The following is a 23854-nucleotide window of genomic DNA, read 5'->3' on the forward strand; positions in this document are numbered from 1 at the left end:
AATGTGGCAACTCGATTAGCCATTTTGGTTAAAGAAGATAACATGCAAGGACCAAACATCGTGTCACTCTTTCCCTTCATTAACAATGAGTGACATGTCATTCAGCTTAAACCCTAGAAATTAAGGTTTTCTAATTGGAATTTTGTAAACTTCAATTTGATCCTTATTGTTTCCATTTAAGCTCAAATATCCTTAATTGAGACAAAACTGATTAATTTTATATAATTAGGCTCTTGCAGAAATTTAATTGAAATCTTTCAAGTTTGGTGCCCTTTTCAAAGTAGCCCTTGATTTTTTATTTTTCAATTAAGCCTTAAACTTTGATTTTCTTGGAATTGAACCATTAATTGCACCAATTTGGCCTTTTAAAGTTTCAATTGTGTCTCTAATCTTCTAATTTTTGCATATTGATATGAATTAGGCCTCCAAACTTGATTTTCCTTTAATTAAGTCCTTGATTAACTCTTTAAAACCCATTAAAGTTTAGTAAGTTCTTGAATTTAATTAATTCTTCCAATTTTGATCAAGTCGGATTTCAACCTTACACTTGTTTCAAATCAAGTCTTTCGTCAGCCCATCTTGTCAATATACCCTAATTTGGTTGTTCTTTTATTATTATGGTCTTTTTTAGCTTAAAGATTTATCTCCTCGTGTCTTGAAAATATTTTTGGATTTTTTATTTTTTTAGATTTTAAAATAAAAAATGTATTTTAAAAAAAAAATATTTGGGTCCAAATTCAGTTATGACATGTAGGTGAAAAACAATTTTTTTATTGGATGACATGAGAGGTGTATAGAAATATATCTATATATAAATCTAGCGTGAAGGGTTCGAATAATGGATTGGATGCAAATAGAAAAATTGAGAATGATTATGTTGATGAGTGTGACATGTATATGTTGATAAGGAAATGATGCATAAACAAAGTTTTTATTATCAAATTATAATTAATTTTGAATATTATATACTGACTCCCTAGGAACCGGAAGGTAAAAAATTAATTTGAAAATTGTGTTTGCAAGTTTTTTTGATTCCTTATACTCTAGCTTAATGAAGGAAGATCAAAGTGTAAGAAATAAATTGTAATAATCTTGTATTTTTTAAAAAAAAATACCTTGATTTTTTTATTTCAAGGCTCAAGAAAGTTATTTTACATGTGGAAATTATGTGATGTTACATAATATTTCATGACAACCTATTTTTGGAAAACCACCATAGAAATTATGGGTGGTTTTATAACTTTCTAGTTTTACTTCAGCTTATAAAAGGAGTGTCTTTCCATAAAGAGAGAATGGGGGATCAAAAGAAAGAAAATATCCAGAAAAGAAAGAAAGAAAAATAGTAAGCAAAAGTGAGAAAAAAAAATAAGAGAAATAAGGGAAAAAATAAGAGCATAGGAATAAAGGCTGAAAAGAAAAGCCGAAAATAAAAAGAAAATGAGCAAGAACATCTAGAAAAGAAAGTTATATTTTGATTGAAAGGTATATCATTTACCCTTAATGAAATGGTATAACTCAATGGACACACCCCTTCCTTTTAAATCTTTGCTTGAATGTTTAATGTTCATCCACCATAATTAATTATTGGTTTGATGAATAATGTATGTGTTTTGATATGTTTAATCATGTTTTGAAGTAATATGCATGTTCTGATGAATATATATTATGGTAGATTGTTAATGTAAGGTTAATAGTCTATTTAAATGACAACAAAATCAGTTTCAATGGTTAGGTTAGTCCTTGGATCTTTGTTCAATTGAAAGTACATGTGTTGGTAAGCATGATTTATCAATATTGTGACCATTGGTTGTTATGGGTTGAATTTTATGTTTATTCAAGTCATATTCATGATAATTTTGAATGAAAATGGGTGTTACAACCAATGTAAAAGTATAATGTGTTGAAGAAATCTATTTTGAAGTTTTATGGTAGTTATTGGTTTAACTATTGCATTGTATTTTTATTTTATTTATTTTTTTATTTGTTTTCTTGAGGCTTTAATAATTCAAGGAAATCAATCTAAGTGTGCTTGAGCTAAGGTTGCTAAGTTTAAGCTATGTTTTCTGGGGTTTTGGCCATTTTTTTAGGTTTAGGGTATTTTTTGGATATATAGATTTGGTGTTCAAAGGATTTCTTTTTTATTTCTTGCAAAATAAAATTATTGGCTTGGCTTGTATGTTTTGATCGAAGCCTAGGCATATATATGAGTGTTCTCTTCTCCCTATTAATTCATTTGAGGTCAGGTTTGGATCAATCGATCCTTAATTCTTTTGAAGACATGGGTTTATGCTTAAGGTTATCGGGTTTGATTCTTGGAATATTTTGCATATTCTTCCCTTTGAATGAGTCTTTAGCTTTAATTTTACATGGTTTAACTCTATGTTCCTATAATTTGATGCAACCAAAAACCACCATTTCATCTTTACAAATTATATCATGAACATGGGTTGTATTTGGGAAGCCCAGACCATCTGACTAGGTTGAGCCTTTAAAATTTAAAATCGTGATTGGAAAAGCTAAAATTTGTTAAAGAAAAAATGCATTTATGAAAGAAATATTTTCAATATTAAAAAAAGCAAATTAAGCTTATATTAAATAAAATAACCACCCTCTCTTCTCTCTCATTTTTTGAACTTTTAATATTTAAAAATTATAAACTTATATGTAAAATGTATTTTTATAATTACAGGAAATAAAAATATAAAAGATAATAAAATATATTTTAGCTTTAAAATTGATAGGTTTGAGCCATAAAACCATGGTCCACTTTACTGAGACATGTTTGCTTTAACCAATAGACAAATCAATTGTTAGAAAAACACAACAGAGCCTTAATAATAATCAGATAAATTAACAATGCAGCTTACCTTAGATAGGGTGTGTCAGGGGTGATATTTTCTTTCATATACACAACTAGTTCTCTTATACAGACTCTATGGACTAGTTAGGACTCCTAGTAACTAAAAACACTATTTGGCAACTCCAAACCTTTAAACCATAAAATGACAAGAATTTGTTGTTCTTTTCACACCCAAATTCACTCTAGAAAGATGATCGTTGCAATGTCATACACGTATGACAACTAGAATATCATATAAACATATGGTACCTTGAATGAAGCATAAAAAAAAATTGAAATTGAAGATTTTTGTTATACGTATTATGATGTGAGAACATTTAGGAAGACATACTTTGAGGTTTCTCATCCATTACCAGAGGCTGTATTGGATCCTAGAGATGTAATTGTACTACCCCCAAACCTGAAAAGCAGTGTGAGTTGATCAAGAAAAAGTAAAAAAAAAAGAGAAGAAGGACCAGGTAATGTAAAAAAAAAAAAGGTTGCCACACTATATTCTAACAACATCAAACAATATGGCTATAATTCCAGGATATGCCAAAAAGACAGTGTTGCCCAACTTAGTGGTGACAGTGGTGTTAGAGTATCTAAAGGTGTGAGATGATCAAGGGGTGTTGTTAGGAGATTTAGGATATCAATAGTTATTGTGAGAGAAATCATGGGTGCTATAAGGGGATCTATTAGTGATGCAATAGGATCCAAAGAATTAAAGAATATTGGCAGAGCTAGTAGAAATAATGCTAGTACATTATCCTCAACATCCTTAACATATATATATATATATATATATATATAGAAATTTACATTTAAACAATCAATCTTTTTCTTTTAAATTGCATACTTACTTAATTTACATTTTCTCAACATTAAACACAAAGAAGCTACATTGAGTGAAGAATATGAAGATCTTTAAAATGTTATATGTGTTTATGATATGGTATATAAACATTTAAGATGTTAATGTTGCCTTGATGTACGTGGCTTTTAAAACATATTTCATTATTGATGTATTAATATTAATGTTGTTTTGATGTATACAACTTTTAAAACATATTGTATTGTTGATTTTTTACTATTAATGTTGCCTTGATGTTAATGTTAATGTTTCCTTGGTGTTAATGTTTTTTAATGTTAATGCAATATTTATATCTAAATTTATTCCATACATTAATATCATTTATTTGACATAAACATTATAATAGATATAGACATTAGCATTGCACATACTAAATTAGCTACCACCATCAACTTTATATTTGTAATGCTAGCCTTCATGAACTTCATACTTCCAATGCTAACCTCCACATTATGATTCTTGACCCAAACTCAACATGACTTATCTTTCATTCTCTTTACTTTATTAAGTATATGCTTAATATTATTAATATATATAGACCTTTTCATAGTTAATTCAATTTCATTTATAAGTTTGCATTTGTCAATGAAGGTGTTGTCACACAACATGTCATCATATATGTAGAATAGCTTGTTTTTACTAGCTAAACTTTAAAATCCTAACAGCTATTTTCCCTATATTTCATGCAATTTTAATTCTTGAACTTCAATCTATCATAGCTGTTACAACTTTGTATGCCATTACTAATTAATGTACATGAATTTATGTAGTGAATTTATGAATTTATAGAGATTTTCTTATGATGAGAATAAATGGTTGATGAGAAGAAGAGGTGTTGTTTTAATTAGAATATTTGTGTGTTTTTATATGAAGGAATTTGCAAGTTTTAACGAGCTAAAATATGTATTTTGATGAGAAGAAAGGGTTCCTTTTAATTGGGTTAGGACTGGGCATTAACAATTACTTTTTCATAAAAAGAAAAGGAAGAAGAAGAAGAAGAAGAAGTTTTAATGTCAATTAGTATCAAACCTTTAAATAATGGAAAATTTTTTGCACTAGAGTTCTTTAATCTTTAAAAAAATATATTAAACTTGTAAATAATAAAAATTTTATATTGACTTTTTTTTCACCATTTAAAGTGTTATACACACACAAAGTTTCTTTGTAATTTATGAAATGACAGAGGAAAGTGTAAAATGGAGTACAATTTTCCTAAAAGAAATTTTATATTATTTTTTTGTAATTTCTGAAAGGACAGAAGAAAGTGTAAAATGGAGTATAATTTTTCTAAAAAAAGTTTTAAAAAATATAATTGTAATGTATTTTAAATTGAAAAGTATTTTTTAAAATAACCTCACACCACATTATCAATCAAATAATATATGTTTGGTATTGTGATGTAAGTTATTTTTTAAAAGTTTTTCGCTTAAAAATTATAAAGAAAATCAGATTTTTTTTATTTTGACAACAGCACATCAAAATCATAAAAAAATAATAATTTAATATTTTTTTCAAGTCAAATATACTTTTAAAACGGATCTAAATGCAATTCCAAACACAAAAATAAATGAAAATGTGTGTTTAGCGATAGATGGTACTTATAAAAATATATATTTTATTTAAAAAGATTTTAAATAATTTTTTTATTTTTAATATTAGTATATTAAAATCATAAAAAAATTATTAAAATTTTTAATTTAATATTTTTTTAAATTAAATATACTTTTAAAAACTACAGCAAAAACAAATAATGTCTCAATCTCGATAATCCAAAACATCGATTAGGGCTTCAATTTTTTTTTATGCTCTAAAAAGAAGTGGCCTTTGTTTTTCTCTCTTTACTGTCTGTGTAGAGAGTTGTTTTCTTGGAAGATGAACTTTTGTCTGTGCATAGAAGAAAAGAAAACCCATCCATGCACACAACCTCTCTCCCTCTCTCTCTCAGTTGCGTCATCATCAAACCCTTCGTTTTCGTTGTCCTCTTTCTTCTCTCTCTCTATTTCAAGTATTTTCCTTTATATTTTCTACTGTCTTTAACATTACTATGCCTTGGTTCTATCATCTTCTTGAGTAGCGATCTCGTGCCCCGAAACAGCTACATTTCTCCTTCTCTTAAACCCCCCACCGTCACCGGATGATCATAGGTAGACTAGAAAAGGTTTTCAACTTTTGCTTCTGCTTAGGGCTTAGGCTGCTTTAGTATTTCTTTTGCTTCTTCTTTCAACTAAAAATTCCTTTCTTTGGAGGTTTATTCTAATTCTTTTGTAAAACGTTTTCTTGGGTATAACGCAGATTGGAATCATTAATCGTCATTTTGAGAGCCTAATTTCCTCTTTAAACACCGAGAGGTTTTGGAGACATTTCGTTTGCTTTTGCCATTTAGGGTTTGTTTCTCAATTTCCTTCGTCCAGAACATGGCTTTCCCACAAAATTACTCGTTCCACTGCTTCATTGTTGAATCCATAAGATACCCATTTCAATATTTCCACCATAATTTGCGGGGATGCAATTTGTAGGCCCGTATTAATTTTTTCTCTTTGGACCTCTTGCAAATATTAAGCGTGCGGTTCAAAATTTGCTCTTTTTAGCTCTTTGTTTGCTCGTATGAAAAATGGGTTGTGTTAATGGCAAGTGTTGTAGCAGGTACCCATCGTCAACAGATAGTGATTCAGGGGGATACGGTGAAATGGGTTCATGTAGGAATGCTACCAACAAGCATATACTTACACAAAGATCACTAGAGATTGTTCCTGTCCCTTCACAAAACTATGAATTGCAGTACTCTGTCTTAACACAGAGAGGTTACTATCCTAACTCGCCAGATAAGGAAAACCAGGATAGTTTTTGCATTAGAACCCAAATTCAAGGTAACCCAAATGTACATTTCTTTGGTGTGTTTGATGGGCATGGTCATTTTGGTACTGAATGTTCCAGGTTTGTTAAGGATAGGTTAGCTGAGATATTAGCAAATGATCCCACGTTGTTGGATGACCCTGTTAAAGCTTATAATTCAGCATTCTTAATGACAAACTATGAGTTACATAGTAGTGAGATTGATGATTCAATGAGTGGTACAACAGCAATAACAGTTCTTGTTATTGGAGATGCAATTTATGTTGCTAATGTGGGTGATTCGAGAGCAGTGCTTGCTGTTAAGAATGGGAATAGGATTGTAGCAGAGAATTTGTCTAGTGATCAAACACCGTTTAGGAAAGACGAATATGAAAGAGTTAAGCTTTGTGGTGCTAGGGTACTGAGTGTTGATCAAGTGGAAGGACTTAAGGATCCAGATATACAGGCGTGGGGTGATGAGGAAAGTCAAGGGGGTGATCCTCCAAGATTGTGGGTGCAAAACGGGATGTATCCAGGAACAGCATTTACAAGGAGTGTAGGGGATAGTACAGCTGAGAAAATTGGTGTTATTTCTGTTCCAGAGGTGTCTATGGTTCGCCTTACTCCTAATCATTTGTTTTTTGTTGTTGCAAGTGATGGAGTTTTCGAGTTCCTCTCCAGCCAGACTGTTGTAGATATGGTATGGCATTATGACCCCTTTGTATTTCTCTTTTCCATGTGTTGCATTTATGATTTAGTGGTTACTTTTTGATTGCCTTTATATAGTTAGGCCTCTGATTGCTAGCTGCTTTAGGTTGTCTGGTAATAACGATAGGTTTTTTTTCATGAAAGTTCATAATTGCATGGAAAGAAGAAGTGGAATGTAAATGAAGTTGTACATATATTTATGTCAGTATTAACTATCAAGTTTGATTTGCAGCCAGACTTTCTGATTTGATTTAGGAAAGAGTGCCTTCGTATCAAAGAAATTAATCAAAATAGACTAAACGAATCTGCCTTCTTTTTTTTTATTTTCATCAAAATTCATTGAAATACAGTCATGAAAATAGCTTTTCTTCACAAGTTTTTTCTCAGAACTGTTGATAGACATGTGTTTGGCATTGCCCCTCACTGCAGTGCCAAATATGGGTCGATTGGCCTAGTTCATCAAACCATGCCATCATGTGTTGCTATAGATGAATTATTAGTAACATTTCTAAGTTGCTTGTGGGTAAATTTAATGTACTAGAATGTTCTTTTCCACTAGAAATTGCAGAGCAGTTATATTGAGACATGGTCAGACACTTGATCGGAGCTGACAATTACTGTATTTACTTAATAACATCTTGAAATGATAAAGAAGCATGTGGATGTTAACTGCATGTTCTACTAAAATGTGTAATCTTCTTAAAAATGAGCTGTAATCGTTTTTATTTTTTTCTTTCATTGAAATTAAATTCAGCAACGAAGAAATGATTTCTTGATAAGGTAAAAACATAGCTATTGCTAAGTTTGAGAATTTTTAAAACAAGCAACCAAAATTTAATTAATTGTTATATAAAATTCTATTGCAAGTTACTGGACTTAATGTAATGTTCTTCGTTGTGAAAGCAAAACAATAGCATGCCACTGGGGGTAGCATATGCCTGCATGTTGATTCACTATAATATTTTAGCATCAATTTGATTTCCGCTGAAATCATGTCAAAAATCAATTCATACCATTGAAAAAAGAGGGGGAGTATATGGGATCCCATCGGAGTTTTGAAGATCATCACTTTCTTCCATGAGGGAATTCTAGTCCAGTTGTTTGTAGACATTTTTACCTCTGTTGTTCCTTCCTCTCATTTCTGTTGTTCCTGTCCTTAGTAATTTTACAGTCTTTCTATTGATAGGTGGCAAGATACACAGATTCCCGAGATGCTTGTGCAGCCATTGCTGGGGAGTCATACAAAATATGGTTGGAACATGAAAACAGGACAGATGATATTACGATCATTATTGTTCACATCAAGGGCTTATCTAATGTGAGTGTGATTAGAAAAAAAAATAATCATCTTCTGGCTTTGCAGTTTTCAATATATACATCTTTTTCCAGTGCTCTAGGTCGAATCTCATGTTTTCATTTTATATTAATCTCTATTAGTGTTGGTGTTGATATTTTGTACTCGAGAGATTGTCTTTATATTGGAAACATTCAGTTTTGAAGAATAAGCTCTGTACCACCTGAAAATGCAACTGGTTGTGTTTGGGGTGTACTGTTGATGTGTTTGGGTTAAGATTTAATAAGTGGTGCTTTGCTTGTCTTTTGGTAAATTTAAACACATAAGCCTTGGAATCTTGGTAATGCTATATCTGGGCCACTCATAGATCTCAAAGTTGCAGTTGTTGAATTATTTTTCTGAGGCACCTGTCACTGGCTGATGATTTCCTGATCTCTATTCTTTTCGATACAGTCAGGTGCTGGTGACACAGATGGAACCACTGGAGCTAATAGGAATCCCACAAGTTCAAGGACAGGAAGAGGATCTTCTGACAGCTCTGCTGCCTCTGGATCAGAACTATACCGATCAATAAGAAGTGAATTTACAGATCTGCAACTTTCCATGAATCGAAGCCCAGCTATTGTTGTTCCATCTCCATCTCCATCTCAGCCCTGGGAATTGGTGGGTCTCCTGATTGTCTTATGCAATTGAGTCGTATCTATATTATTGACTTGGTGATATTTCTTTGTTTACTATAATAATCCAATCAAATTGCTTCCAAAAAGCTGCTTCACATTCATTTTCATTTTTATGTAGTTTTACTTGTTTCATACATTCGATGCAGTGCATGTTTCCTCATTTGCCTCAAATTTGGTTTTAAAGAATCTATTCCCTTGAAGTCTCAATGATCTTTCTTTTGGCTTGTGTAGGATGGGGGTTAGTGGCGCCTTCTGCCAAAATTGAAGGCAACTTTTTCTGCATGCTCAAGGATCTCCAGGCTGCAAGCTATTGCTAATTTTACTAAAACACTGTTACTAATTACACACGACTTTGCGAGGTAAAAAATGCTCTCCACTTTGTTGTAGCTTTGCCCTTGGTAATCCAAGCTTAAAGGGAGTTGGAAATCCAAGATTCCGGGATGTTCAGAACTGATAATCATGAATTCCATAATGACTCGTCTCAAGAAAGAAAAAATTTCATTAGGTTTCTGGCTTGATTTCTGGATGTCAGTTGTAAACTCAACGCCTCAACCTCCTGCAATTTTGATTTCTGGATGGCAATTGTAATCCCACACCTTCCTGATATCTATGTGAACAGTAGACTTGTAAAGATAATGAAGTAAATTGTATAATGCATTTACTCCAAGATGTCTTTATCGTTATTGCATCAACTGTGTTTGATTCGTATGGTTCATGCTGACATACAATAAACAGATCCAGTGAAATCTTGTTCTCAACAGACATCGTTGAATTATTTGAATGATTTAATGTTGTCACTATGTCGAAGTTCCTGCAATTACATTGGATTAGCTGTCTGATCCATTAATGTTCCGAGGTAAGGGGTTGTTTTCGTAGGGTTTGACCTCGTGCTTGTGTTATTGTTTCTTCAGTAAGTGACAAGGGTTTGAAGCCCATAGTGGTCCACACTCCCTCACCTTTTGGAGAAAGAATGGATTGATGTTGGCATGCCATTGCTGGAGCTCGAGGTAGTGAGTGGCAACAAATCACTTGATGGCAACTTGTTCTTAATTGTGCATGCCCACTTTATCGGTTGAGCTCACAAATCACAATAATGTAGGAAAAAGAAAATGAAAGGTAACTTTTGCCATCTGATGGTCCCTGGCAATCCAGGAACAACAGTGGCAGTGAGTGGACGAGGTTTTCAGATTTAAAACTGACATTGGTGAGGAAAGAATGAGCCGAAAAGAAATAAAGTCCAAATACAAAATGGCAAAACAGAACTCTTGCTTAAGTTACAAAATGTTAGTCTTGTATTTAGAGCAAGTTCAAATATTGCAAAACCCTTCTTTTTTCCTGTCAATGGGAAAACAACACATCGTCACAAGTGCAATCGAGCAGTTAAACAGAGTTCTTCACTACTATCTTTCACAAATACATGGCAATTCGCAAGTACAGTACAGAACTAGGGATACAAGACCCTCCCCTCCTTTTAAAATCAAGGGCATGTTCAGGGAAACCAAATTCGTTGCCTAATATCAGAAATAAAAGGAAAGCTTCTCACCTATTGAGTTTTGCACTACGTTACACTGCTCCAACAACTTGCTTAATTTGTCAGCTTCTTCGGTTACTTTCCTGGAAAACACAACCTCAGTACTACCAGTAGTGTTTAATTGATTACTTACAGGATCAATGTTCTCTGTCCCCAACAAATAGTCATTTTGTGCTGAAGTTCTTTGGTTATCCACCAAGTCACTCGTGTTAGCGTCCTTGCAAACATCACCATTTGAAATTGTCCTTGGTAGAGGCTGAAAAGTTTCTGCGTGTCCTTGATACCTTCCTGACATAAAGAGGCTGCAGCCAGCATCAATTACTTCATCAAGGGTAGGTTCAATTAGATAACGTGAGGATCCCCCTCCCTCAAGCTGCAGCTCATAGGGAATTCTTGAAGCTGTATCAACATCTTGACATCTTAAAATGAAGGCTGACAAGAAAGCTCCACTGGATAAACTCGTTAATCGCCAATTAAAAATCCGTCTAAATATCATAATCCACTTGGGAACTATATAGTAGCTTGAGTCATGGAGCTCAAGTCGAGCATTTCTTTGTAGCATTACATATGCCTCTTTTGCAGCTAAAAGAATACCCATCATCCCACTTAATTCAGTCAGGTATGTCACAAAGCAATTCTCAAGTTGAGATCTCAGGTCTTCAATCTCATTGAACGTATTTGCACCTTTATTCAACCAGGGTATGGTATCAGGAAAATTAGGAAGTTTACAGTCCCTTATTGCACTTAAAAAGGGTTCAATTCTTTCTGCCAAGCTCCAACCTATGCTTGGCAAGTACCAGTTCATCAACATTAGCTCATCGCAGCAATTCTCCAGCAAGGCAATCTCAGGACAAGGCCAATTGGTAGGATTTGATTTGGCAGCAGCAGCAATTTCTCCCAGAGACCAATCCAAGGCTTCATTGAAGGCTGAGATACAATGGTTTGGACTTACCTCATTATCCCTCATGTTTTCAAGGACATCCAACAAAGGATTTAAATGGGTTAGAACCAAATCCCGTGTTTTTACACAGTGAACATCAGGTTGTCGTGGTGATTCACTTGCCAACCACCGTAGTCCTTCCCTTAATCGCATGTCACTGAAAAATCCATCCCACATTTCCACTTGTTTGTCTTCAATAAGGAAAACAATTGAAAAACTACTAATCTGTGATTTGTCAATGTCCAGAAGGCCCAGTTCATTGACTATAATAGAAGAAAGATCCAAATCCTCTTCATAATTTGAACCACTTAAGACAAGAAGGGGCAATTTGGAACCGGAAGGGATGTATGCTAGAAGTTTACGAAGTTGGATTTTTTGAATATTCCATGGGATGCTTTCAGATACAAGGAAGATAACCGCACTTGCTCCATCTACTTTCTCATTCAAATAGTCAAATTTAAAATCCTTAACAACTGACAAGCAGCAGTTTACGTGATTACCAGATTGACTTGGAAGCCATTTTCTCCATATTGCCAGGCCAGGAGATGAAATAAGCAGATCACCATCATCATTATCTTTTACAGAAGGCATGAGCTTTGAAAACACCCATGAGTCAGCTGCCCCTTGCATAACCTGGCTTCTCTGCCCAAGTCTGTCTCCTTGGTTGTTGATCTGAGAACATAAAATAATTTTCCAGCAGAGACATTTGGCATCTGGGTTTCTTCTGAAAAGAGCATCTGCGATCTCATCTGAAACATTCAGCCTTGACCATGATTGTTCATGTTTTTCGTACCTCTCTTTCATGACATGATTGATGTCAAATACGGTAGCAGTGATAGATTGCTATATTGGAAGAAAAGGAGAGTCAAAAAAATAGAAATCACCCAAAAGAGATTGCTTGAAGGTAAAATAGACCATTAAACAGGATAATAGAAGGAAAGTTTTCTAACTATATTGTTGAATAAATCGCCATAAAGAAATTCAATTTGAGATGCATAAAAAGGAAGTGGTATATAAAAACGAAATATATGAAATGAAAAACTCACATCTCTGGCCTGTCGAATTGGTGGTCCCAATGACAACGAACTTAGTGCGGCATTTGCTGCCATTTGCCTTTGCTCATGCAACTCCCTTCGCTTTAAAGATCGCCGCCTCCATAACCTGGTTGGAGACAAATGCAGCAACAGTAAGAATGCAGTAGACAAACCCCCAAAATTACAGCTAAACAGCTGGACATGTGACCGACCTTATAATCAACTTGAGTTTTGCCTGAGCAATTTCTTCATCTTCATTACTTTCCATAACCTCATCATTTTCACTTGCTTGATTTATATCAAAAGGTTCTTCATCTCTTGATTCATTAATAGCCACAATCTGGGAAGTTGAGTTCTCCCGGTTATAACCATATTTATCACTCGGGGATCTCTCTAGCAAACCTGTTCTTGACATAATTGGTAACGACATTTCTTCCATGCTAGAAGGCATCTTTCTCTTAGGAGAGACTCTGAAAAGAGTATCGTGGTTTGGCTTCTCCACAGCTCCAAAATAAGCTGGCAAAGCTTCAGGGGAGCTATGAGCCCAGGATTCACCCCATGGAAAGATATAGGCACTAGCTACCTGATGATCATCTTGACTCGTTTGGTTAACTATAGGCTCTTTGATCATTGGCTCCACCTGTGCTACATTACTTGGGGATGCAACAACTTCAAAGTCAGGAATTTCTTCATCAATTTCACTGGCAAAACTCTTTGCATCCACAAAAGCAGAAGGAACAGCCTTTGCTTCATGCTTGTAGAGCATAAGAGGCTGTATCTCTTTAGCTGCTTCAGCAGGCAATGGTACCCTCTGAGAAGGTGGTGAAACATCATCAACAATCCTTTTTGATTTTTTCATATGAACAAGGTTTGAGCACTTGATAGGGTAATCCTTGTCAGCATTGAGAAACAGGCCATCCTTCACCATATATGGTTCTTCAAATTCCCTTATGGCAAAGCCATGATACTCCAGTAGTTTTTCTACTTCCTGATTCCAATCATCCAAGTACAAATGTAAGACAGATAGGATCTTCATGTGCAAAGAATAAACAAAAGAAAGTAACTCTCATCAAGTGAAGGAAAAAAGATACCTCCATTGCAAGCCACTTGGCAATAAGGCCAACAGGGAGACCTTGGTTATTTTGTAGACCAGAATGCAAAGAAGCAAGTGCCTGGGTTCGTAACTGACCAAAAAAACATAACACATGAGACAACATTATGAAAAAACACATCCGTGTTACGTGCAAGCATGCTCATGCAAATGAATCTGAAATTCAAGCAGTATAGAGGTGAATGCTTTTATTAACACCCGAACGACACTTAAATGACCGACCCTATGCAAGTGTTATCCTCTAGAGAGTCATCTCATGAAGGTTATAGGTAATCAATCGATTATAGCAGTTAGACTTAGATAAAGTGTGTTTTTTTGCATTCAAAAAGCACTTTTGAAAAAAAATTAATTTTTGTTTTGCTTCAAATTATTTAATTATTATTATTATTATTATTATTATTATTATTATTATTATTTATGATTTTGGATCATTTTGATGTGCTAATATCAAAAATGAATTTTAAAAAATGAAAAAAAATTATTTTGATGTATTTTCAAGCAAAAAACACTTTGAACAGCAATTGCTACTACAATCCCAAACACTATCGTAAACTACTATCTCAACATATTTTCTTCCTAGGAAATCTGGGTTTTTTTTCTCCCTTTTGCAAGAAGAAAACAAATAATGAGAACAAATAAAGAGTACAGACAAGTGACATTTGGCAATAAGGAAAATGAGCACATTGAACATAAGTCTCATGAATTAGCAACAATTTATTTGAAAAGAAAAGATTTTAAAATATGTACACATGTTTAAGTACATTGACAAAGCCAGCACTTGCATCCAAATATACGAGTAGTTAACTCTACAGCACAACAGAACAGGAAAGATTGATGTGTGTGTTATGTTAAAAACTGAATACCTTGTGGCTTATAAACAGATTTGCATTATGCAGTCAAGAAAGCCAATGTAAATCTCTACTCTTATGCAAAAACAAAAGGACAAAGAAAAAAGCAACAATGACTTGTACCTTTGCAAAGTGAGCGTGCATTAAGCATGCTTGAAGGTAACTTGCTTTCCTTGCAAGCCGAAAAAAGGCAATAAAGTTACCTGTTCTACAAGCCCTGGAGAAGCAAACTGATCCACTTATCAGAAGTATAATTCTTTAACCTAAAAACTAAATCAAGGGGAACTAACTACCTTGCTACATTACGAGCAAAAAGCACTTCTGGGGTTTGCCTTATCTCTGGTGTCATCTTCGCAAGATCCAGTGAGAGTTCTGCAGGTTCAACCTAGCAGAAATTGCTTATTTTCACAGAGAAGTCTATATAAATCTGTAAAACCAAGTCACCACATCAGATGACTTACTTTATATCCAGGATGCTTATCTAGTTTGAGAAGTGCATAATAACCACGAAATTCTTTTTCTGTTGGCACATTAATCCCTTTCCTCCGGTGGTCATCATACATTTGAAACAGTTCAACTGAAGTTTTGTTCATCTGTTCAATGTTAAGGTGCGCATCAAATCCCTCAATTGACCCCTCTCCTGTTTTGTATTTGCATAACTCATGCATGGCAATTATATGAAGCCTTATCTGACATCCACAGCAATAGCAATACATTTAGTCTTGGGAAAAATAAGATCATTGCTGGCATTATCATCCAGCTGATGCACATTGCCCAATACACAAAACAGACTACATATTGAAGCGGAGACACAGATGAATTAATATGGCAAAGATTAAAGGGTGGAATTGAGGAAACGGTAGATGCATGCCATTCAACTTTAAGGTGGTGCTGACAGCCAGAAAATGATATACCAAACCATCTTCTGAAAAAATAATGCATTGCTTCTGTGCATGTGTGTGTTGCAAGACAGAGAATGTGTTTGCATCTATATCCTTGCACTTGAAATAATACAGATTGAAAAAAGAATGCAAAGAGACAAGCTCATCATTGCTGCAAGAGAGATCTGAGGGATAGAGTCACTAGACCATGATCACGTAAAGGATCAATCCCCATAAGAATGATACTCTTACATCAAATGTAGGATCACTGTGGAGAAACTAATATTAATTCAAAGAAAAAGCCATTTGCCGGATGCAACTCACATCATAATTCCATGCTAAAAAAATATAAATATTACAAGTGCTAATTTCCATCCTCCAGTATGGAACTGGGAAAATTTACCAAATCAAGTTAGAAGAATTAAGCATCATCCACGGTTGACGCTTTAGTTTTTTCAGAAGATGAAGTGCTAAATAATTTCAATACTGAGAAAAAAACAGAACAATGACAAACCATTTGCTCCAGCATAGTTATAGACTCTTGGCTAAAAATATGCTGCATCCTGAGGTCCATTCGGATTGCTCGCATCCTATCCCATAAGAAGTTATACATGCCAAGAAAGTTATCATTGTAAGGCTGATCGAGCAAATTGATTAAATAATCAATAGTCTTCTGCAGGATTGGCAAGGGACGTATGAAGTTTGCTTCCCTCTCTGCCATTCTATTATACTGTGGAACACAATTATCATCATTAATCTATAAATAATAAGCCAACAAAAAGTAGCTTCTGAAATGCTGCAAATAGACAAATTAAAAGTTGAGATAGAACATACTTTCTTAACAGCAAGAAATTTGTTGGTTTGATTTCTCTCTCCATCCAAGCGCTCATAATGGTCAAGATCCCCTTTCCTTTCTCTTTCTACCCTTTCTGACTCTGGAAAATCAAGATTTTATGCCACATCAAAAGTACGGAAATTTCAGATGCTCTCATAAAACAGAAGCCAGATACCTTGTTCCAGATGACAGGAGATTAAATGAGAGAAAAAATTTAGTATGAGATATATACAAGTTTTTTTAATTGTCAGAATTGAAGTGTCTCCTCACCAGGAAATGATGAAGAAACCTAAACCGTGTGAAGACTGAATTACGGCAAAGAAATATAATTTCATGACATAAGAGGTTGCATCTGAATGTCATATTATTAACAAGATTACTCCTAAGTCGAGCAGTTAAGAGGGATACCAGGACACATATCCGGACATAACCCGACAATAATGGTGGGTGTTTCGGACCCATCAAACTCTGGTGAAATATTGCTGTTGCTTAAATCCCCTGCTGATTCAATAGAGTGACCATCATAAAAATTTTGCCTTCCAACAACAGCCTGCTCACGTCCACTTGCAGAAATCTTCTGGTCAGCAGCATCTCGGCTATTTTCAAAATCATCACTTAATTCTGCCTTGAATCGAGCTAACCGCTTTGCCTTTGCTTGTATCTCTCTGAAAAGTGCATGTGAAAAGAATTGTTCAGCTAGATTGATGATGGATGAAATAGTTTTAACCATTAATGGAAACCAATGCACTGAGTTTTACCTTTCCGCATCATCTTGGGTGGAATATGAGTTTTCCAGAGAGACTTTATCAGCTAACGAGAAAGGTGGTGATCTTGTTCTTTTTGACATAGCAAAGTTGGTGGTCTTGGTGGGAGCGGCATCAACAGTAGCATTTACAGACGGAAAATTCCTTTGAGGAATTTGAGAATTTGAGGTGCTGAAAATAGCATTTGACCTACTACCTAACCTAGGAGGAGACATAGAAGTCCTGGCAAAGGAGGCGCATAATCAGCTTATAGAGGTGAGGAAAGGGGAAAGATATGACTAACAGCCAGTAAGAAGAGAAAGCTTGATGCATCCATGTGTGAAAATCAGTTTCCTATTTAATCACTACACAGATCATTAGATTCCCATTTGCAACATCTATAAACTTGTTGAATATCTAAAGTTTGTCTAGCAAAGTGTCTACTTTACGTACAAAAGAATAGCAAGATTATATCATTATCTTCCCCACTACTCTCTTGAATTCCTAAAGTTATTAAAAGTTGTCGTTTCTCATAAGAAAATGCTGGCAGAAAACAATGGTCAAGGAAAAAACATGATATTGCTTTGTCATTCTAAAGTTTCTTACATTTAAATACTTGAGGTTCACAAATAGAAGAATCAACAGAAAGATTCTAACTCAAAAATCCAACTCCAAGCAGCTCTCTCAATACTGCTACCAGATATATGGTCCTAGGAAAACTGATGTGAACTATTACATTTGTGAATCACCTTTTATATTCCTTTTGAACAGGAAGATTGTTATTATGTGGAACTTCAGTAGCTGGTGAAACAGGCGGTGACCTAGTTCTCTTTGAGGCATGGATAGAATCGTGAGAGCCTGCATAAGATAGCACTGATGGGTCTTGGTGAGCCAGTAAGTCAGGGTAATTTCCTGGCAACTTGGGCTGATCATCCCATGCAGATGGAGGCAAAGTAGGCCTGTACAACAATTAACAGAATCACTTTAAGAGAGATAACTGTAGGAAAGTCAGCAATACAGTACATAAAAATCTATTGTCATGTGTCCTGCACCAACCAAGAAGGCACAACCATGCATGTCAATGAAGCAACTGGCTGTAACAATACCAAGATATGATCTTTATAATAGTTCACCATTAATGAGCATCCATAAAAGACATAAAGGATGCATCCAAACCTAAAAACAAAAACATAGTTTTGATAAACAAGCACCATCAAAGCATGAGTTATGAGATGAGTGATTAAATTCGTTTCTGACATCGCCTGGTATTTTTTTCATGATTTTCTTGATAATGCACTCGTGATCATCCATGCTACCAACACAATCACCTACATACACGTGCACACAACACAAGAATTCAAACTTACTGTTGGCCTTCGCCAAAAGGACGACTAGCATGCTTAGCTGTTTTATTGCTTTCAAAAGCCAAAGGAGGTGATCTTGTTCTTGGTGGTACTGAGTGATTCCCACTGCCAGCATGAAAATCTGAAGGGCTACCAGATCAAGCAACGAAGAAAAGTCAGAAGTCTTCCAATAAGCTTGCAACATACTTCTTAAAAAAGACATGAATCTGTCCAAAACCATTAAACAAAATATTGAAATACAACTAATGATAACTGAGGAAGATCGCAAAAACAAAACAACAGATCTAGGATTTTATAGAGAGTGAGAAAAAGGAGACAAGAGTAAAAAGGTACAATCTTTCCTGAAAAAACAGAGAATGAAATGTGATTTCAATTAAAAGACAAAATTAAAAAGTGACGACATAAGCATCCCTTTATACTACAGCCATTTGTAGCAAGAAAATGTCTCCCACTCTCCCTTTCTAAAATGGAGAAGTCAAGGTTCCATCCCATGTCATGAGTCTGAAGGTTGGAAATTCAGTTGAGCACTACCCCATGATCTAACCCACCTTTTCCATTTGACCAATGCAAAAGTAACTGGAGTGAAAATCTGTAGAACCAAGGAGATGCCTCCAAGCTCCCAGATTAGAGACAATTCTGAATGTGGAACTTCCAAATAAGCACAATGGGTGTAAACTTCAGCAAAGCACTATGACAACTAATACCAGTTCTAGGAATAGTCATGAAATGAAATGGAAAACCAAAGTGACATAATGGGAAATTGTCAAATAAAACCTGGTGCAAATTCCAAAGTACTAATCCGTTAATTGGATTTGCATAGACAATGCTTATGTAAAAATAAAAGAAAAACAAGAACATCTTACCTTGGAATGAAATTTTGAGTGGGATTTCTCGCAATGCCTTCATCAATAGAATGTGGAGGAGGTGATCTGGCCCTCTTCAGGTCCTGAAATCTAGCACCTTTAGCAGTTACAATAGTTCCAGAATTACGTGAAGCAACAAATGATGCGACTGCAGAAGCATCATTAAACAAGGATCCCTGCTCATTGACCCATCTAGAAGGAGGAAACTGATTGAACGAGGGCTCACTGGATGGGTAAGAAGGGGTTGTAGTCGGACGGGATGGAGGCGACCGTGATCTTTCAACAGCTTCCGGCCTCCTATTACCAAAACAAAATCCACTAATAAGAAGAAAAAAAATGCAACGCTTTCTTTCTTTTTTTCCCTCTAGACATATATTGGGAAAATGAGGAAAAAGAGTGGAGTTTTTATAACCTGGGGATCCCGGTTGATTGGTAAGGAGTGGTAGCAAGAAAAGGGTCTTGATAAGTTATCGGCGGTGACCGCACAGCTTCCGAACCCCTATGATTAAAATAACAATAATTTCATAACTGTCTCTAACCACCAAAGGATCACGTAGGGCACAGAACCTTAAGCTGAGCAGAGATTTTACGAAGTTGAGTGAAATTGAAATTGATCAGCATTAATGAGTTGAAATAAATAATAATAGAAAAGGCACGATAGTACCTGGGGGGGAAATGGGGAAAAGGCGGCTGAGGAGGACCAAAAGGAGATTCGGATAATGAAGATGGGGTTGGTCCTGCTTTCTTTCCAAACCCTGAAGACATTATCTTTTCTTCCTTCTTTCAACTAACCAAGAGCATCTGTCTGTCTATCTGTTTTATTTATGACGGTGATCACAGCAACTCCGCTCGGTTTGGAAACTGATACTCCGCCGTGGACTGGCCGTCTTTTATTTGAATTCAGTGGAGGAGGTACTCAGTGCTCGGCTTCTCGGATTTTAAATTGGGGTTAAAATGGCGTCATTCTTAATGTTATTTTCTTCAGAAAAAACTTGCTTTCTGGGCCGGGTAGTGGGTTTGAGAATCTCTTTCATGGGCCGGACCCAAACCCATGAATGCCAAGACGGGATGGCTCAATAAAACAGAGTGGCTACAACGTATGAAAAAGGTCCCCGTGTCCTGAACTACAGGGACAGTACCCTTCACAGATACCTTAACTGATCCTTGTATTTCTGGGTTTCCATCCAAAGATTTATACCAAACAAATTCAGAAAATCTCCTGAAGCGGGGTTGGTGATTCTGATTGCTGGGTTTGTGGTATTAAGTTTTAAGAAGAGTGTGAAGGTAACTAGGTAAGGAACACTCACTGGTGAGAAAATAACTGATTCATGAAGAGTGAGTGAATGGACGGAAGATAACAGCAGTAATGCTCTAGTGAATGCTGTAACGATGATGTTGAAGAAGAGGTAGGGGCTAGACATTAGCGATATACAGTTGTGGAACGCCACTTTACAAATCCACTACCAAATTCAACTCTGGCTGTGGTTGGCCTGGTTTCCATGAAGGTTTCCCTGCAGCCATAAATCCACTACCAAATTTTATGTTGTTGAAAAATGCCTTACTTTTGGGCAATTCTTGTATACGTTCGATTTATTGAAAAAGGAACGGTGACTTGCAGCCCGGCCCTGATGCGAGGAGGACCGAGATCACATGCTCAGCTTGTGGGGGGCATCTGGGTCACGTTTTCAAGGGCGAGGGTTGCGAGACTCCAGCTGACGAACGCCATTGTGTCAACAGCATCTCAATCAAGTTTGTTCCTGCTGATTAATCTCCTCTGTGCAGCCAATAAGGATTGTGGGGAGGTAAGGGGTTGAAGCCTCCGACAGAAGAATACAGCTGTGACGAGCATTCTATCAAAATTATTCTAGCTGATATGTCATGTGTCTCCTCGATGGAGCGAATAAGGCTTTCATGTACGCCAATAAAACCCCACTGCCTGCAAATCTAGTCAATAGGAGCCGCTGCCTTGTATAAGCACGATAATGGCGAGCTTTGAGTGATGTTGTGTTCGAGGACGGATCAGAAATTTTTTCTTTCCTCTCTATTAAATAAATATATAAATTTTTTAAAAGATAAATTATTAACTTATATTCATGAATTTTTAAAATTAAAAATAAAATTTAAATTTAAATACACTACCTAAAATATTAAAAAATAAATTTGAAAGTATATAAAATTAAAGTGAAAGTAAAAATAAATTCACTGTTAAAGTTACATCTTTCGATGTTTTATGGAATATAATTCATCTATAATAGAATTTGAATCGATATTATAACAACATCTTTCGATGTTTTATGGAATATAATTCATCTATAATAGAATTTGAATCGATATTATAACAACCCTTTAATCGGAATAAAATAACAATCTCATGTCAACTGAAAAACAAAGTAATTAAATTTTTTTCTCTCTCAATTCCTCCTTCCATCACTTGGTTCTTTCTTAGATTAGTATTTTATAAGTTGGACTTTGTAAGTCTACAATGTTATTCTCTCACTTTTCTTTTTTTTTCCTTGAATTTTTTTTATGTTTTTCCCTTACTTTTCTCTCTTTCTCTCTCGCCTTTTCTTTTCTTTCCTTTTCTATTCTGCTTCTACCCAATCGGCAATATATAAAAGGAAGAAAGAACTGATTTGTTTTATTTTTTAATGGCAAATAATCATTTTACCTTTAATGAGTCGTTTTGCTTTTATTTGATTTTTTTTTTATTAGCACTATCAAACTCTGTTCATCCTAAAATTTTAACCAGATTTTATTTAATATATTTTAAGATCCCTTGTAAAATTTCAGCTCAATCTGATGGTCGGATTGAAAATTACACCCAATAACGTAAAACTGGTTAAATTATGATTTTTTATCAAATTTCTGAATTTCTCCAAAAAATCTGAAATTTTAACCCTAGCTAAAGCATCATATTAGAAGACTCAACGTAAATTTTCAGAATTTTTTGATACCTCAATTGAGAATTATAAATTTTCTTTACATAAAACTAGTAAAAAATATTGATAAATCTTGACCTAGGCTAGAGCCCACCCTAACCCATGCATGCCTCCGCCCTTAGTTGTGCTGACCAATTATCATATGAATGCCGGTAAAATCGATGCATTTGCCTTGCTATTGTTAGTATTTTTCCTCCTGTTTTTTCTATTAAAGAGAAAATTTTCATTCGTCAGGAAGTCCTAAAAATATATCTAGTCTAGAAATAGAACTTCAAGTTCGGATAATTGATTAACTAATTAATCTTAATAATTTCATTCATCCTCTATTGTTAAGGTAGTTGATGACTTATACTTAATACTTGGTAGACCAATATGACTTGTGGCTAGTACCTGCAGAAAGTCTCTTTTAATGGAGATGGAGACTCTCCGATGCTTAAAAAATTATTTTTTTAAATAGAGAAAATAAAAGAATATTTTAGAGAGAGGTTCTGAAAATATATATACAATAAAAAATAAGGATTGTGAACATTTCTTCTGAAGGTCCTATGACGTATTTATAACTCACGAGTCTTGTCCTTTTATAAAAAAGAGGGTCTGAAGTGTAATTATACCTTGATAGCATTTAATAAAGGATAAATATCCCTTACATCTATATTAATGTGTTGATGAGAATATAGTAAGCCTTTAGAAGACTTTTATACACCAAAAGTGTAGAAAGATTAGGATCTAAAACGTCATATGTAGTTAAGTTTATGGAGGTTGAGTTCTTCCTCAAGGTTAGACTCAAGAGAGGTTGGTCATTCCTTTGAACGTGTCAAGAAAGGATGGTTATTCACTTGAGCATGCCAATAGGAAGATAGTCATTACCTTAAACTTGGCTAATTGTCAAGTTCAAATGGCTTGGGTAAGGTATGTTTGCTAGACCCACGCTGTCTTAGTCTTGACTAACTGTCAAGTCCAAGTACCTTGGGTCTAGCATGTTTGTCAGGCCAACATTACCTCATTCTATTAGGTGTGCCATAAAAGGATGGTTATTTCCTTAAGCGTGCTAAGGGATGATGGTCGTTACCTTAGACTTTGCTAACTATCAAGTGCCTTAGGTATGACATTTTCTAAACTCATGTTGTCTTGAACTTGGCTGACTACCAAGTCCAAATACCTTGGGTCTAACATGTTTATTAAATCCACATTACCTCATTCCCTTGGACGAGCTAAAAGAGGATGGTCATTCTCTTGGATGTGCCAAGAGAAGATGATTGTTACCTTGAACTTGACTGAGTACCAAATCCAAATGCCTTGGGCCTGACATGTTTACTGGACCCATGTTACCTTGGATTTTGTCAACCACCTAGTCCAAATATATTGGGTCTAACATATTTAACAGACCCACATTACCTCATTCTCTTGAGCTTGCCAAAGAAAGATGGTCATTCCCAAAGCATGCCCAGGTAAGGATAGTTATTCCCTCAGGCGTGCCAGGGACTTGGTATACTGTCAAGCCTAGTGTGCCCGGGACTTGACACACTATTTAAACCCAA

At 35.0% G+C, this 23854-nt stretch overlaps 2 protein-coding genes across 3 annotated transcripts; one reads left to right on the forward strand and one right to left on the reverse strand.

The window, feature by feature from the left end:
• The first annotated feature begins 5535 nt into the window (after window positions 1-5535).
• On the forward strand, window positions 5536-9894 carry LOC133695966 (probable protein phosphatase 2C 35). 2 transcript variants are annotated; one of them, XM_062117957.1, is made up of 5 exons: window positions 5536-5857; window positions 6006-7245; window positions 8440-8571; window positions 9001-9210; window positions 9459-9894. In XM_062117957.1, the coding sequence occupies exons 2-5, from the start codon at window positions 6325-6327 to the stop codon at window positions 9468-9470; spliced, it is 1275 nt and encodes a 424-aa protein (XP_061973941.1). In that variant the 5' UTR covers window positions 5536-5857; window positions 6006-6324; the 3' UTR covers window positions 9471-9894. The 2 variants fall into 2 exon arrangements, with proteins under 2 accessions (XP_061973941.1, XP_061973940.1); XM_062117956.1 differs by having other exon boundaries at window positions 5536-7245.
• A 707-nt stretch (window positions 9895-10601) lies between these two features.
• LOC133696750 (SAC3 family protein B) lies at window positions 10602-20564 on the reverse strand. Its single transcript, XM_062119024.1, has 16 exons — window positions 20042-20564; window positions 19790-19876; window positions 19378-19674; window positions 18518-18643; window positions 17900-18109; window positions 17166-17393; window positions 16816-17072; window positions 16407-16507; window positions 16087-16302; window positions 15153-15380; window positions 14985-15076; window positions 14815-14908; window positions 13824-13916; window positions 12945-13720; window positions 12745-12859; window positions 10602-12541 (listed from the first exon to the last, which is right to left on the reverse strand). Exons 1-16 carry the CDS (start codon window positions 20140-20142, stop codon window positions 10745-10747), a joined length of 4818 nt encoding a protein of 1605 aa, XP_061975008.1. The 5' UTR covers window positions 20143-20564; the 3' UTR covers window positions 10602-10744.
• Window positions 20565-23854: the final 3290 nt, after the last annotated feature.

This window comes from Populus nigra, chromosome 6 (assembly GCF_951802175.1).
Source record: "Populus nigra chromosome 6, ddPopNigr1.1, whole genome shotgun sequence".
In the NCBI taxonomy this organism is placed as follows: domain Eukaryota; kingdom Viridiplantae; phylum Streptophyta; class Magnoliopsida; order Malpighiales; family Salicaceae; genus Populus; species Populus nigra.